We start from the raw sequence: 15,018 nt of genomic DNA, 5'->3' as shown, positions 1-15,018 counted from the left end.
TTTGGCAACTATTGTAGGATACTCCTGGCTAGGTAATGAGTACTGGCTTCTGTATAATATTCTGAAGGAGTTGAACTGAAATTTATCAAAATATCAGAGAATTGTAATAAATATCACTGCAATTTATAAAAAGAGAAATTCTCTGGCTTGTAGCTGTCTGCCTATGATGACGTCGATGAAGAAAATCTGAGCGACCCATTTCTGAATGCAATCTATGCGAATGATATATTCAGCTACATGAAGGAGAGGGAGGTAAGCAATCTATTACTTTTGGAAGCTTCCTGCTTACTCCAGCAATGGCAGGATCTTGTACGTTTTGACACGGAATTGTTGGATGTTGCAGGCAGTCTGTGTTTAATTCTCCACACTGTTGTTACATATCGCCCCCTCACGTCTTTCTACCTAGTGCTCTGCATTTGTAATCTAATATTGAAGAATTTTAAATGGTTAAAGTGTTCAGTAGCAGCTGCACAAAAGCAATAAAGCCATTCACTGGTTTGTTGTCATGCAAATTCATTTTCAATACAGGATAAACAGTTGTATTTTTTTATATATTTAAAAACAGTTGAATAAATATCTGGCTTAAAATGAAATTCTAGAGCTATTGTTTGTTGAGACTGGCAGTGACTGCTTCAGTGATGATAGAAAATGTTGTCATCCTGAAAATCGAAAATGTAAGAATTAATCAATATTCTGTTACTTTGATTATTTTGCAGCACTTTTTGTAGGCCTTCAGATGAATTGCATAAGCGTCTGTGATGGAATTAAATGTTAAAAGTCTGGTTTAAGGGGAGGGCTTGAGATGTCAGATTGAAGTTTGTGTTATCAGCTGCACGGGCATCTTTGAGTGCAAAATCCATTCTTTTTATCGAAGTGGAAAGGTGTAAACCAGAAAAAAAAAATCAGTTTTCAATTCTTTGCAGATGTGCTTCTGTAGGTTTTGTCTGGACTTCAACTGTTGAATAAGCAAAATATATTAACGTTTAGATACATTACAATCTACTCCATAACAATGTGATTCTTGGATCTGGCAGGAGAAATTTGTCCTGAAAGGTTATATGCAAAAGCAGCCTGACCTGAACATCGAGATGAGGGCAATCTTGGTAGACTGGATGGTCGAGGTACAGGTAAATACAATATTCACCTCGAGCTTCAGTTGGTTGCTTTCAAGTAATGGTTTGTTTCGGTTCTATCTCTCACACAAAGTGGATACTGCACTATGTGAGATTCATGTTCAAGAGAGCTGCCACAAGACTGCAGTGGAGAAGTCTGAACGACTCCCAGTTCTTATCATTTTCCTACCCCCAATTTGATTAACTTGGAGGTGTGAATTGTTTTTCCTCCCTTTAGAGCTTTTCTTGTAGAAGGATCGAGGATGACGTTTGGGCACTCTCGCACCTTTTCCTTCAGATCTAATTTGTATATTTCATGAGAATAAAACTGGAGGATTGAACTGATGGTAGAAATTGTACTATTGGCTTTTTTGCATGAAATATGACAAACTCAATGTTTTTATTGTATGGGGTGCCTGGGGGTATATTCAAGATGCCAATATTTTAGGGTTTCAGATGACTTTAGCTCAGGTTAGAAACCAAATATCAAATGACTTTACTGTAATACCAACATTCCAAGAACCTACTAATGGGCAAATATATTGGTCATGTACTAAAACGGGTAATTTCTAGGTTTTTACTTTGAACGGAGACTAGTCTGCCCATCATCGCTATAGATTTCCCACAACAGTTGCAATTGACCTCCAGATCTGTCTATTCAGAATTTTCATTTGTGGCATTAAAAGGAGAAGCCTTTGCAGATAATCCAGCCTTTCGCACCTGTTGTACCATATGCTCTACCTTGACGCCTTTCACAGCCCTCTGTAACCTCCAAGCTCTAAAACCCTCTGAGATTTAGGTGTTCCGCTTGTGCATCTGGGAATGACGTCAATTATTTCACAGATCCTAAGCTCTGGGATTCCCTCTCTCAAACCTTCTTCCTTAAAACCTACATTATGGACTCTGCTTTTAGTGTAAATGGACCCCTAAATCGCTTCGGACCCTCACTGTTCCCAGCTTTTCATACCATGCTGGGCGTGGCCTTGTTGTGATGAATAACATGTAACGTTCACATACCTAAATTCATTGGTCTAAATGTATTATTTTATTTTCAAAAGGAAAATTTTGAGCTGAATCATGAGACTCTGTACCTGGCAGTGAAACTAGTGGATCATTACCTGGCAATGACTGTGTGTATGAGAGAAACACTGCAACTTCTGGGCTCTACCGCATTCCTCATTGCTGCTAAATTTGATGTAAGCAATTTTACCAATTTTTATATGAATTGAATTTTTTGGCCTCCTCTCTTCCATCCTCTAAACCTGAACTTATCTAGAATTCTGCTGCTTGTATCCTAACTTGTACTAAGTCCAGTTCACCCATCACTACTTCATGGCCGTACATCCCTTTGGCTCCATAACTTTCTCCAGCCCTACAGCATTCTGGAAATGCTGCATTCCTCCAACGCTGGCTCTTGGACATTCTTTGCTTTATTTACCCCCACCATTGGCACCTCTATCTTCAGCTGTATAGACTTTAAGCATTGTAATACCCTCCCTGTAATCTCTCTCGCCTCCTTTTTAAGGTGCTTCTTAAAACCTAATGTTTCTTTATTAGGCTAAGTGCCAATATTTCTCAATTATGCTCCTACAAATAGTCTTGCTATAGAACAGTCCTTGGGAATGAAGGAGAGATTCATTATAGGATTGGCATGTGCTTTCACCTGAGGGGTACCTGGCACAATGAGCAAGGACACTTATTTTTATTATGTAGTTTGCTAACCTCTAGTACAGTAGGAAGTCTTACTGTATGGAGTCACCTGATGAAGGAGTTGTTCCCCAAAAGCCAGTGATTCCAAACAAACCTGTTGGACTTTAACCTGGTGTTGTAAGACTTCTTACTGTGCTTACCCCTGTCCAATGCTGGCATCTCCACATTAATCTCTGGTATAGCATCAGAATGAAAAGCAACCTTGCGAAAAAGTTAACTTTATAAAAGAGCAACTTTATTATACTTAAGGACAACAACTGTCATTCAATCTGTTAAGATGGCAGCAGAGTGCCAGGCATTAAACTGTCGGATTCCAATGCTCCAACCTACCCATTAGTTCTGATCTTGGCTGCAGTATCCACATTCGCTTCAGGCCACTATAATGTACCCATTTTGTGAGTAGTTTTGGATGCTGTAACGTCACAATAGTCCCAGACGACCATCGGCTGCTTTCCTCTTTTGAGGGAGAGCTGACTGCTGGTGATTTAACCTAAGCATCATCACCCCTCTGGTGAGGGACAAGGTTAAGAAGGCACGTCTTCATGAGTGGGGAAAGATACATAACCAATAAAAGGTAATCAATCTAAACCCTTGTTTGTGCAATCTGGGCCAGAGACTATTATGGGGAAGTGGGCTTAGTGCCTTCAGTGTGGATTGGGCTGATACATGTTTGCCATTTCTAGGAGCGGTGCCCTCCTTGCGTGGATGATTTCTTGTACATCTGTGATGATGCATACCAAAGAGAGGAACTGCTTTCAATGGAGATGAACATTCTCCGAACCCTGAAGTTTGACATCAATATTCCTGTGGCTTATCGCTTCTTGAGAAGATATGCAAAGGTTGGTCATTTTTGAAAATATATATTATAATTGGAACTAAACATCTGGTATCATTATACTCTTGTGTACTAATTGGTAAATATACTCAAAAGACCCCAAGCATATAATTTGTTTTTCTCCCCTTTTTTTTTCCTGAAGGCACTGCACTTCTATTTCTGGGTATAGTTCTTTTGGTACCTTGTCCAAATGGGTAGTCTTTTTTTTCTAGTTGCTCATTGAGACTATAATCATTCTGAGACTACTGAGACTATATGAATATCAGTCATATGGTACAGATGTTGGGCTGAAAAATGTATTGTTTTTAATAATCTTTATTGTCACAAGTAGGCTTACATTAACACTGCAATGAAGTTACTGTGAAAATCCTGTATTTACTGGTCGACGCTGGGCTGTTTTTTCCCATGGAATATTGAAAGCAGCATAACCTTCATCAGTGTTCAGCTCAAAGCCTCATGTTCCCTCACTCGCCCCCTTTCATCACCACCCTTTCAAAAGAAAAGACTGAGAATTAAATTATTATTTTTGAACAAATTGTATAAAAATGGAAACATATTCTCAACTGTCAAACTTAAACTCTGACTTTTGAGAACCATCTCTAGGTTGACTTTGTCTCCAGTTGATACACCTAAGACTGTAAAGGATTATTTGGAGACTACTATTATATGTCACACGTATGGGGAAAAATGGGTTGAAGCGTTGAGTGTCAGAAGGCACAGTTAACTCCATGGTGTATTGGGCCATAAGCTGTTTTCTGCAGTAGTTGGAAACGTCAGTTTATTTTTCAGAGCACTCTTGCTAGACTAATACCTGTGTTTTTTTCAATCTGAATAATGTTTACAGTGTGCTAGAGCCAACCTCGAGACATTGACACTTGCCCGATACATCTGTGAGTTGACCTTGCAGGAATATGAGTTTATCTGGGAGAGTGCTTCCAAACTAGCAGCATCCTGCCTGCTTCTGGCCCTCAAGATGAAGGAACTTGGAGGATGGGTGAGTGTTAATTGCCAAATTGAAAGGGTGAACCTTTTTTTCTTCCTTTTTTAAAAAAAATTCTTTCGCTGGCTGGCTGGTATTATTTCCCATCCCTAATTTTCCTTGAACGTGGTGGGGAACCGCCTTCTTGAACACTCACCGTGCTATTAGGGAGGGAGTTTCAGGATTTTGCTCCAATGACAGTGAAAGAATGGTGATGTATTTCGTAGTCGGGATGGTGTGTGACTTGGAGGGGAACTTCCAGGTGGTTGTGGTGGTGTTCCCATACATTTACTGCCCTTGTTGGTCGAGATCATGCATTTGGAAGGTGCTGTCAAAGGAGCCTTGGTGAGTTGTTGCAGTGCACCTTGCAGATGTCCTGATGTACTGTCCATCAGTGGTGGATGGGGTGCTAATCAAGCGGATTGGTTTGTCTTGGATGGTGCCGTGCTCTGAGTATTGTTAGAGCTGTACTCATCCACGTAAGTGGAGAGTATTCCATCACACTCTTGACTTGATTTGTCCTGGACAGGCTTTGGGAAGTCGGGAGGTGAGTTACTCGCATCAGAAATTCAAAACTCTGACATTCACTAGCTGATACAAGATTTATATGGCTGGTCCATTTTAGTTACTGGTCACTGGTAGCCCCTGGGATGTTGCTAGATGGAGGTTTTGGTGATAGCAATGCCATTGAATGACTGGGAAATGACTAGATTCTCATTGGAGATGGCCATTTTCCAGAAGGGTGTGAATATAACTTGCACTTATCAGCCCAAGCCTGGATGTTGTCTGGGCCTTACTGTATGTATCACACACCGCATAACCCCACCTAGGGCAATTTTGCATAGCTAATCCACCTAACCTGTACATCTTTGGACTATGGGAGGAAGCCAGAGTAAACCTTTGTAGATACTGGAAGAATATGCAAACTCCACACACAGTGACCCAAGATTGCAATTGAACCTGGGTCTCTGGTGCTATGAGGCAGCAGTACTAACCACCATGCCGCCCCCAAACATTCACACTTCTAACCTTGTGATGAAGGCCATTGAAGAAGCTGAAGATGTTTGGGCCTAGGACACTACCCTGAGGGGCTCCTGCAGCGATGTTCTGGGCTAAGATCATTGCACGCCATCTTCTTTTCTGCGACATGCGACTCCAACCAGCAGAGGGGAGAGGTTTTACTCCTGATTCCCATTGACTTTAGTTTTGCTGGGGCTTCTTGATGAAACACTTGTAAATGTGCCTTGATGTCCAGGGCAGTGACTCTCATTCAACTCTGCAGTTCAGCTCTTTTGTCCATGTTTGGACCAACTTTGCAATGATCAGGAGCTGAGTGGCCCGGGAGGAACCCAAACTGAGGGCCAGGGAGTAGGTTAATGCTGAATAAGTGCAGTTTGATAGCACAATAGACAATATCTTCCATCAGTCTGCTAATGATCGAGAGTAGACAAATGGGGTAATAATTGGCCGCGCTGGATTTGACTACATGGTTCTCATACATTTCCTGCTTCTTGATGTTTGTTGGCTCTGAGCCAACTCTTGGGGCACGTGGGATAGTAGCCCAGTAGGTTCTACTTTCCCAAATGGGAAGAGATATTTGTATCGGTTCTGTACTTTTCCAAAAATGGTGCTGCTGAGGGTGGCTCACAGTGGTGGGGCAAGAGGGAGAGGAATAGAATCCGTGCTTCTCGTGATGCTATGTAGTAGTGCTCTAATGTGCTGTGCCACCCTGCTCTCCTTACAATTTAAGTAATCAGGAAATGTTAATTGACAATCAGATAAGCTCATTAATTAATTTGTTCACCAGATCTACAGCAGTTTTGAACAGCAGTAAAATTGGGCAACTCAGCTGATTGCGCCCTCTTGTGTTTCAGACTCCAACTCTGGAACATTACACTGGATACCCAGTCACTGATCTACACTCGCTGATGAGGAGACTGAACCTTTTACTTTGCAGTAAGCCTGATGAAAAGATGAAGGCCGTGCGATACAAATACGCTCACAAGTAAGAATTTAACTGTGTGGCTCGCAACATTTCATTACACTATGTTTAAGGCAAACCAAGGAAATTGTACATCTAGCCTGGTCATTCGTGGTGTGGGAGCGTGGCAGGAAAACCCTAAGAAAAAGGGTTGTGGGAATTGATTTGTAATTTCATAGAAACTTGTGTGAGCTAGCCCCTCAATCCTATTCCACCATTCAATTGGATCACGGCTGGTCTGCTGCCCAATGCCACTTTTCTCCCATTGATTTGCATGAACGTAACCAGAATCTATTGACTTCACTTTTCAGTTAACTTAGCATCCCTTTTGCAGGGAGTTTTATTTCCATCGCCTTTTGCTTCCTCTTTTCACTCCTTAATGACCTTGTACTAATTTTAACATTGTATCCCTTTGTCTAAACTCCTCCTACCAGAGCAAAGAGTTTCTTGGGTTTTAAAATGAAATAATCCCCTATTTGAGGGTGGGCAAGCCAAGTTTATGAATCTGTACCTCCACTTAACTCCCAGCATCATTCTGGTTAATCTGTGCTGCACCTCTTTATTCTTTCAGGGGATGTGCAATGTTTCTGGCAAGGCCGGTATTTGTTGCTCATCCTTAATTTCACATGAGATGATCCTACAAGGTCAACACTGAGCTGTTGCAGTGTGTGGACTGAATACAGTACTCCAAACTGGGTATGCCCAAAGCTCGGTACAACTGAAGCACAACGTCCTCACTTTTGAATTGTAGTACAGGTCCAAATGCCATGAGCCCTTTTGATTGCTTTTTGCTCGTGTCCACTAACTTTGTGGTTTCTGTACATGGGTATCTAAATCTTTTTCCTCCTCAATGGTTCATAGTTTCTCATCATTTAGAAAAAAACTTTTTGAAAAAATGTATCCTTTCATTATTTACCACTGATTTTAAAGATTGACAACTTGGTTGAGACATCGGAGGCGAGATCTTCTGCTCCTGCTGACAGTGCCCAGGCAGCGTGGAATGGATTTGATTGGAAATCCCATTGACAGCGGAGGGACCAGAAGATCTCGCCACTGGCCAATGGTGGGCCCCCTCCTGCCGTCGAGAAACACGTCGTGGCAAGGCCAGTAAATCTCACCCCGGATGTCTTTGTATTCATCCTGATCTGGCACAGAATAAAAGTGCTGATGTCTGGTTCACAAAAGAGAGAACCTGTTTAGAGTGTGAGACCCTGGCTTGAGACCTGAGTTGAAGGAGCAGGTGGGGGTCTTAATTAACAAAATCACGATTGAAGATGCTTCTGATTCAGTTCTTCATTTTCCTTTTACACGTCTATTTGTCCTTGAGGGTTTCATTTGTCTCAATTTTTAAAATTTTTTTTTAAAGCGTGTTCTTTGAAGTAGCAAAAATTCCACCCATGGATGTTCTGAAGCTAGAAGAACAGCTGAAGTTGGACACTTAATCTAAAGAAGTCCTGACTGTCGGAGGAAGTAGTGTTGAATCACCTGCATTCATGAAGCTGATCTTGTATATAGTGTGTAAATACTTGCAGCAGTTGCTTTATATTTCTTTCCTGTATCTCTGCTAAGCAGAAATGATTGTGTCATTAATCATAATGGTCACTTGAAATGCAGCAAACATACTGAAAGTATCTGAATACCAAAATATAAAACTAAAAAGAGATTGGAAGAGGCCATTACACACAAATGCCCTTCTCAGCGGCGGGAGGCAGCCCAACGCTGCCCATAATCTTCTGGTCCCACTGCTATCAATGGGAATTCTCATTGAATCCACCCCCCCGCTCCCGGGAAACCCGTGGCAGGGGTATGCTGTCATCTCTTTAACCCCCCACCCCGGGCCCTATTTCACCCAAGTGTTTTTATCCCCATGACTAAAGCTTTGAATGCAGAACAGAAAACTTGGCTGGTTAAAGATATGGCACTGTTTGTTTTTCCCCGTCAATATTGGAAATGGCAATAAATAACCACTGAATATCATACAGCACTTTGATTTCCTAAAAAAAACTTGCATTCCAAAAAGAAAATTGTAGAAATTCAACTTTGTAGATTAAAGTGGGGCAAAGTGTTAAAATATTATTTATCTTGTTGAAAAAATTATGGGCTTCCTTTTCTTAATCTTGCATGATATTCGGTTGTTTCTCTACCACGGTAATGAAGTTGTCCTTTATTTTGATTTCATGGCCCGCCCTAACTTCCCTCTCCATTCCTTATTTAATTTTCAAAAATAAAATTTCTTGCAGGCTGGGACAAGAAAGGAAAAGAGGCAAGAGTTGCTAGCCAATCTTCTCCTGGGTACTGTCGAGCTGCAGCCATGTACTGGAGAGTGGCATAAGCTAACCTGGCCTAGCTTTTAATTCCTCTTCTCTTTCCTGAGTTGAGAAAGTGGCTTTATTGCTACATGATCCATTCCACCCCGGTGTGGCAATGGATACAGGAGAAAATGTGTGTCCTGCCAATTTATGATCCTGTGCACACAACCAAACTATTTAAACATCGTGCCCAATATTTAGGTGAGGGAAGAATGTAATAAGTTTGCTCATATGAGGCAAAGTTTATTAATCTTGTACCCCATACTGTTCTTGGTAAATTTTTAAAATTCTGTTCACTTAAGTACAAACAAAAGATTGGTATTTCAGCGACCACTATTGTAGATGAACATTTCCAAATGTAAAATATTTCAGTGTTTTAACTTTTTTGATGTTTTGCTTGTTAATATGTCTATTTGAGTTAATTTGTCTATTTGAAACTATTTAAGATGCTTCGGAAGCTGTCATTTTTGTACGTGGTGTGTTTTTAAGCAAATGGCTCTTAATATGTAAAAATAGTTTGCATATAAATATATATGTTTGGATATCTCTGATCCATGCTTTCAGCATTTCTTGTTTAATAAGAACCCTATTTCCATACCTGTAAGTATGCCAAAACTGTTATTATTTTGTAAAATAGATTAAATGTATTATTTACAAATATGTGGTCTATGTAATTTTTAAAAGTCTTTCAGTTTTTTTCACTGTTTAATAGTTGCACATCATGCTGCTTATTCACAAAATATCTGGCATGACCCTGTAGCACTTTTAGACTTTGCCCAGTGAGTTTGACTTTTGTTCATATCAAAGCTCTTGTAGGTCTGTATTTTGTGAGGGATACAAGTTTTGACACCAGGTGTTGCCATTTAGAACTCTCAGACCAGGAACAGCCATTTTGGGTAAATCTCACTGTTTTGTCCCATCAAACGTCTCGCATTTTCACTCCGTAAATATAATGTGCACCAAATATTATCTACTAAATTCTGAGTTCAGACTGACCCAAACTCGCTTTGTAAAATGTATGTAAACATCAGTGGCTGGTCTATAGGCCATGTTTTAAGGACCAATGGAAGTTGGAACTTTAAGCAGAGAAAGTTAATGGTGGAATATCAGGGCCAATGTAGTTTTAATGTATTGATTTATTTTCAAGATTGTTTGAGTCCTTTCTTTTGATTTCCCTTTGTTCTCATTTCTTTTGTTTTATATTATTATTTTTGGTCCATGGAATCCTAATTGGAATGTGCCATTAAGCAGTGGACTTAAGCTGAGGCAGCCTGCTAGTCAGGAAGTTTGTTCCAGGATGTTTTTTTGGGGAGAAGAGAAAACCGACTCATTGAGAGAATCTTAAGATCCAGCTTTAGAGGAAGTCGGTTTGATTGGCTGGCTGGCAATCTGTGGGTTGCCCAGGGACAGTGTTCTGGCTGACAACAATCAGTGGTTCCTATGAGATACTTCTGAGAGCTGGGCAGAAGGGATTAGACCTTGGGAGTGTTGTGTGTGTGGTCAGTTACACGTTTGTCGGTGCATTAATGGAAAGGTTATTTGTATTAATGGGCTCAGTTAAGATCATCTGGTAGTTTAAAATAACATCTATTTTTACTTCCAGGACAAATGTTCTGTTACTAAAATGATGTCTGATAAATTTTTGGAATGGAAACCCAAATAGTTGACAGCAAATCACTCCGTTCTCCTGATAGGAAGGTCTAGCAGTTGGCTGCCTTCATTTTACAATTGTTCCTTGTGCGGCATTTAAATGAAAGTTCAATGTGTGACTTTTCTGCAGCAATGCTCAAAAGAGAGTGATTGAGGAAGCAGTACATCTCTTGGGTGCATTGTGGGCCACATTTAAGAAGATCGGTGTCAAGAGAGACTGCGTGATAGCCGCCATGCTATTTAGAATCTACCTGAATGTACCTATTCACCCCATCAAAGATGAAATGTCCCCTGATGGGTGTATTGAATACCACCTAGATAAAGAACTTTTAGCCCCAGCCTCCACTGTGCCAAAACTAAACTGATCACTGAAGACACATGATCTAGTTTGCAACTCTCCAGCTGTTCAATTCTACATACAAGAGTATGTCCTTGATTGTTGCCAAAAAAAATTCTGCATCAACCTTGACCTGGTCAGTCAAACATTCCAACTCCCATCTCTGCTGAAGTAGAGACATAGAACATTACAGCGCAGTACAGGCCCTTCGTCCCTCGATGTTGCGCCAACCTGTGAAACCACTCTAAAGCCCATCTACACTATTCCCTTATCGTCCATATGTCTATCCAATGACCATTTGAATGCCCTTAGTGTTGGCGAGTCCCCTACTGTTGCAGGCAGGGCATTCCACGCCCTTACTACTCTGAGTAAAGAACCTACCTCTGACATCTGTCCTATACCTATCTCCCCTCAATTTAAAGCTATGTCCCCTCATGCTAGACATCACCATCCGAGGAAAAAGGCTCTCAATGTCCACCCAATCCAATCCTCTGATCATCTTGTATGCCTCAATTAAGTCACCTCTTAACCTTATTCTCAAGTCCTTCAGTCTTTCCTCATAAGATCTTCCCTCCATACCAGGCAACATTCTGGTAAATCTCCTCTGCACCCTTTCCAATGCTTCCACATCCTTCCTATGATGCGGCGACCAGAATTGCACGCAATACTCCAAATGCGGCCGCACCAGAGTTTTGTACAGCTGCAACATGACCTCATGGCTCCGAAATTCAATCCCTCTACCAATAAAAGCTAACACACCGTACGCCTTCTGAACAACCCTCTCAACCTGGGTGGCAACTTTAAGGGATCTATGTACATGGACACCGAGATCTCTCTGCTCATCCACACTGCCAAGAATCTTACCATTAGCCCAGTACTCTGTCTTCCTGTTATTCCTTCCAAAATGAATCACCTCACACTTTTCTGCATTAAACTCCATTTGCCACCTCTCAGCCCAGCGCTGCAGCTTATCTATGTCCCTCTGTAACTTGTAACATCCTTCCGCACTGTCCACAACTCCACCGGCTTTAGTGTCATCTGCAAATTTACTCACCCATTCTTCTACGCCCTCCTCCAGGTCATTTATAAAAATGACAAACAGCAGTGGCATCAAAACAGATCCTTGTGGTACACCACTAGTAACTGGACTCCAGTTTGAACATTTCCCATCAACCACCACTCTTTGTCGTCTTCCAGCTAGCCAATTTCTGATCCACCTGTTTAGTCACCTTCTCAAAGAACTCAATAAGTTTGTGAGGCATAACCTGTCCTTCACAAAACAGTGTTGACTATCTCTAATCAAATTATTCCTTTCTAGATGATTATACATCCTATCTCTTATAAACCTTTCCAAGATTTTGCCCACAACAGAAGTAAGGCTCACTGGTCTATAGTTACCGGGGTTGTCTCTACTCCCCTTCTTGAACAAGTGGACAACATTTGCTATCCTCCAGTCTTCTGGCATTATTCCTGTAGACAAAGATGACTTAAAGATCAAAGGCTCAGCAATCTCTTCCCTAGCTTCCCAGGGAATCCTAGGATAAATCCCATCCGGGTTTATCCTGGACTCTGGAATATTTTGAACAATTCCCGAAGCTTGACAGGCACCTCTCTCAACAGGCCACCATTAGTGAGGAGATCCAACATTGGATCAGCTCAGCCTTCTACATAATGCGGCAGTGAGTGTTTGACAATTCCTCCACAAGTCAACATAGGTTCTAGTGCACAGAACAGTTATCATTACTACATCCCATACTGCTGTGACAGCTATACTGTATCAATGACACAAGAAATTCCATCCATTGGAATTATTAAAAAGACTGTCAGGGTGGGGGGTGGAATACAGTGGGGTGAGTCCTGTGAATGTGCAGTCTGGGGGAGGGGGGGGGGGGGTCGATCTGGGTCTTCAGTACCACTCCATATTTTTTTTAAAAATATTTTTATTTGGTTTTTAACATTTTGTACATTAAACAAAACAATAAGAATCCCCTCTCTACTCTACCAACCAACACCCCAAACACACAAAGAATACCCCCACCCCCAGCAGCTGACGGTAACCAACCCTCTAAAATGAAGAATAAACAGACCCCATCACTTATGGAAGCCCTCAATTGCCTGCCACAAGGTAAACTTATCCAAATACAAAAACCCATCAGGTCCCCCAGCCATAGTGAGGCACTAGGTGGAGAAGCTGATCTCCACCCCAACAGGACCGGTCTGCGAGCAATCAGTGAGGCAAAGGCTAAAACACCTGCCCCGGCTTCCATCTGCAGCTCCGGCTAGTCTGACATCCCAAATATGGCCCCCAGGGGACTGGGCTCCAAGTGCAAGATTGGTACTGAAAAACAACACCAAACTTTGTCCAACTTCAGACAGGACCAGAACATGCAAATGTTTGGCTGGACCTTTCCCACACCGCTCGCAAGTGTCCTCTATCCCCTCAAACAACCAGCTCATCCTCTATCTTGTCAGGTGCACTACCTTTAACTGTATTTACCCCAGCCATGCAGACAAAGTTGAGGCATTCACCCTCCGCAACACCTCACACCACAACCCCTCCTCCAATGCCACTCCCAGCTCATCCTCCCACTTGGCCTTAACCGCTTCCAGCAAAGCCATATCCTCCTCCACAATCTTCCCATAAATTGCCGAGATGACCCCCCCCCCCCTCCAATCCCATCGCTGACAACACCCCCTCCAACAAAGAGGAGGGAGGCATCACCAGAAAAGTTGGGAAAACCTTCGATACAAAATCCCACACCTGCATATACCTAAAGGCCTCCCCTGCAGAATCCCAAACTTCTGTCAACTCCTTCAAACTCGCAAACCGTCCTTTCAAAAATAGCGCTCCTTCCACACTCAAAACCTAGCATCCAGTCTCGCCGGCTGAAACACATGATTTTCTCACACTGGCATCAGCTTCGACCCAACCCCTAATTTAACATGCTGCCATAACTTCACCGTCGCTTCCACCATGTTGACTTCTTTATTTCAATGCAAACCACAAGCTGTTTCGTATAGTGACTGAATGACCTCACAACCAGTATATTAGTCCAAAAGGCAGTTTATTAACACACTTGTTTTATATGCAATGATTCACGCGGCTACGCACTAAACTAAACCTAATAACTAAGATGACCTTTACTTAACTTCGGGGTGACTGGCTCTGCGCAGGAGATAAGGGCTTTATCTGTGTCCCCGTGGGTCGGTTTCGAAGCCTTCAGGTTCATCTCGGCTGGGCTTGTCCTTCAGGTAGCGATCGCGGGTCCTTGAACTTGGCTGGTTGACATGCTGCAATTGATCGCACACAGGCCGGTCAAAAAGAGGCCGATCCCTAGTGCGCAGAGTTTCTTATCCTTCTCTTTCGCGCCTGTTTGGGCGGTCCTACCTCCAGATCCAATGGATCGATAGGGTTTTGATCACCCTCATTGATCCTGGCCAATTAAGGGGCGGATACCTCGGTGGCTGGGTGGGTCCTAGCTATCATTGTTCCAGGCACGTAGGCCTTTCCAAATAAGGGGAAGTGGCGCCATTAGTCTGCTACTGTTGTAGTTCCTTGATTCAAACTCTTGGCCTGGGGGAAATGGTGATTGACTTTCTATGGGTGCAAGTTTCGGTCAGGTCTGGCTTCTTTGCACAATACACAGAGGCTGTGTACTTGTCTGTGTCCAAGTTGACCACAATTCCCATGGTCCTTTGCAGGTGGCCATCTTAGATGGCTACAACCGAGTATTTCCCTGGGGCAAATGGGAGCGGCACTATTGCCAGCACCCCCAAGAACCTTCCTCCACCCTCACCCACATTGCCTCCAGCTCCCTACTCCAACCCCCTACTCCTGCCCTGCACCTTCTCGGCGTTCACAGGCCAATAATAATACATTAGATTTGGAAGAAACAACCCTCCCCCCCCCCCCCCCCCCCCATCCCCCTCCCCCCAACTGTCGACCTACCTGAAGCATTGACTTCCGAATCCTCGCCACCTTATCCGCCCATACAAACGACAAAATCAACCGTTCTAACCCATAAAAAATGCCTTCGGCAAAAAGACCAGTAAGCACTGGAATAAAAATAAAAACCTCGACAGGATATTGATCTTTACTGCCTGT

The 15,018-nt window shown here is 42.5% G+C and overlaps 1 protein-coding gene across 1 annotated transcript in view; it reads left to right on the top strand.

Annotated features, from left to right (window-relative positions):
• Positions 1-9,584, top strand: part of ccnb3 (cyclin B3) — a 30,426-nt gene extending 20,842 nt beyond the window's left edge. The window contains exons 6-12 of the mRNA XM_072505395.1: positions 154-252; positions 1,035-1,127; positions 2,171-2,308; positions 3,506-3,661; positions 4,502-4,651; positions 6,511-6,641; positions 7,984-9,584. Coding sequence (XP_072361496.1) covers positions 154-252; positions 1,035-1,127; positions 2,171-2,308; positions 3,506-3,661; positions 4,502-4,651; positions 6,511-6,641; positions 7,984-8,059 — 843 coding nt within the window. The 3' untranslated portion in view covers positions 8,060-9,584. The remainder of the gene's footprint in view (positions 1-153; positions 253-1,034; positions 1,128-2,170; positions 2,309-3,505; positions 3,662-4,501; positions 4,652-6,510; positions 6,642-7,983) is intronic.
• The last annotated feature ends 5,434 nt before the right edge of the window (positions 9,585-15,018 follow it).

This window comes from Scyliorhinus torazame, chromosome 5, assembly GCF_047496885.1.
Source record: "Scyliorhinus torazame isolate Kashiwa2021f chromosome 5, sScyTor2.1, whole genome shotgun sequence".
In the NCBI taxonomy this organism is placed as follows: Eukaryota; Metazoa; Chordata; class Chondrichthyes; order Carcharhiniformes; family Scyliorhinidae; genus Scyliorhinus; species Scyliorhinus torazame.
Note: the sequence above shows the minus strand (reverse complement) of the source record. Positions and strands in the feature narration are given on the sequence as shown.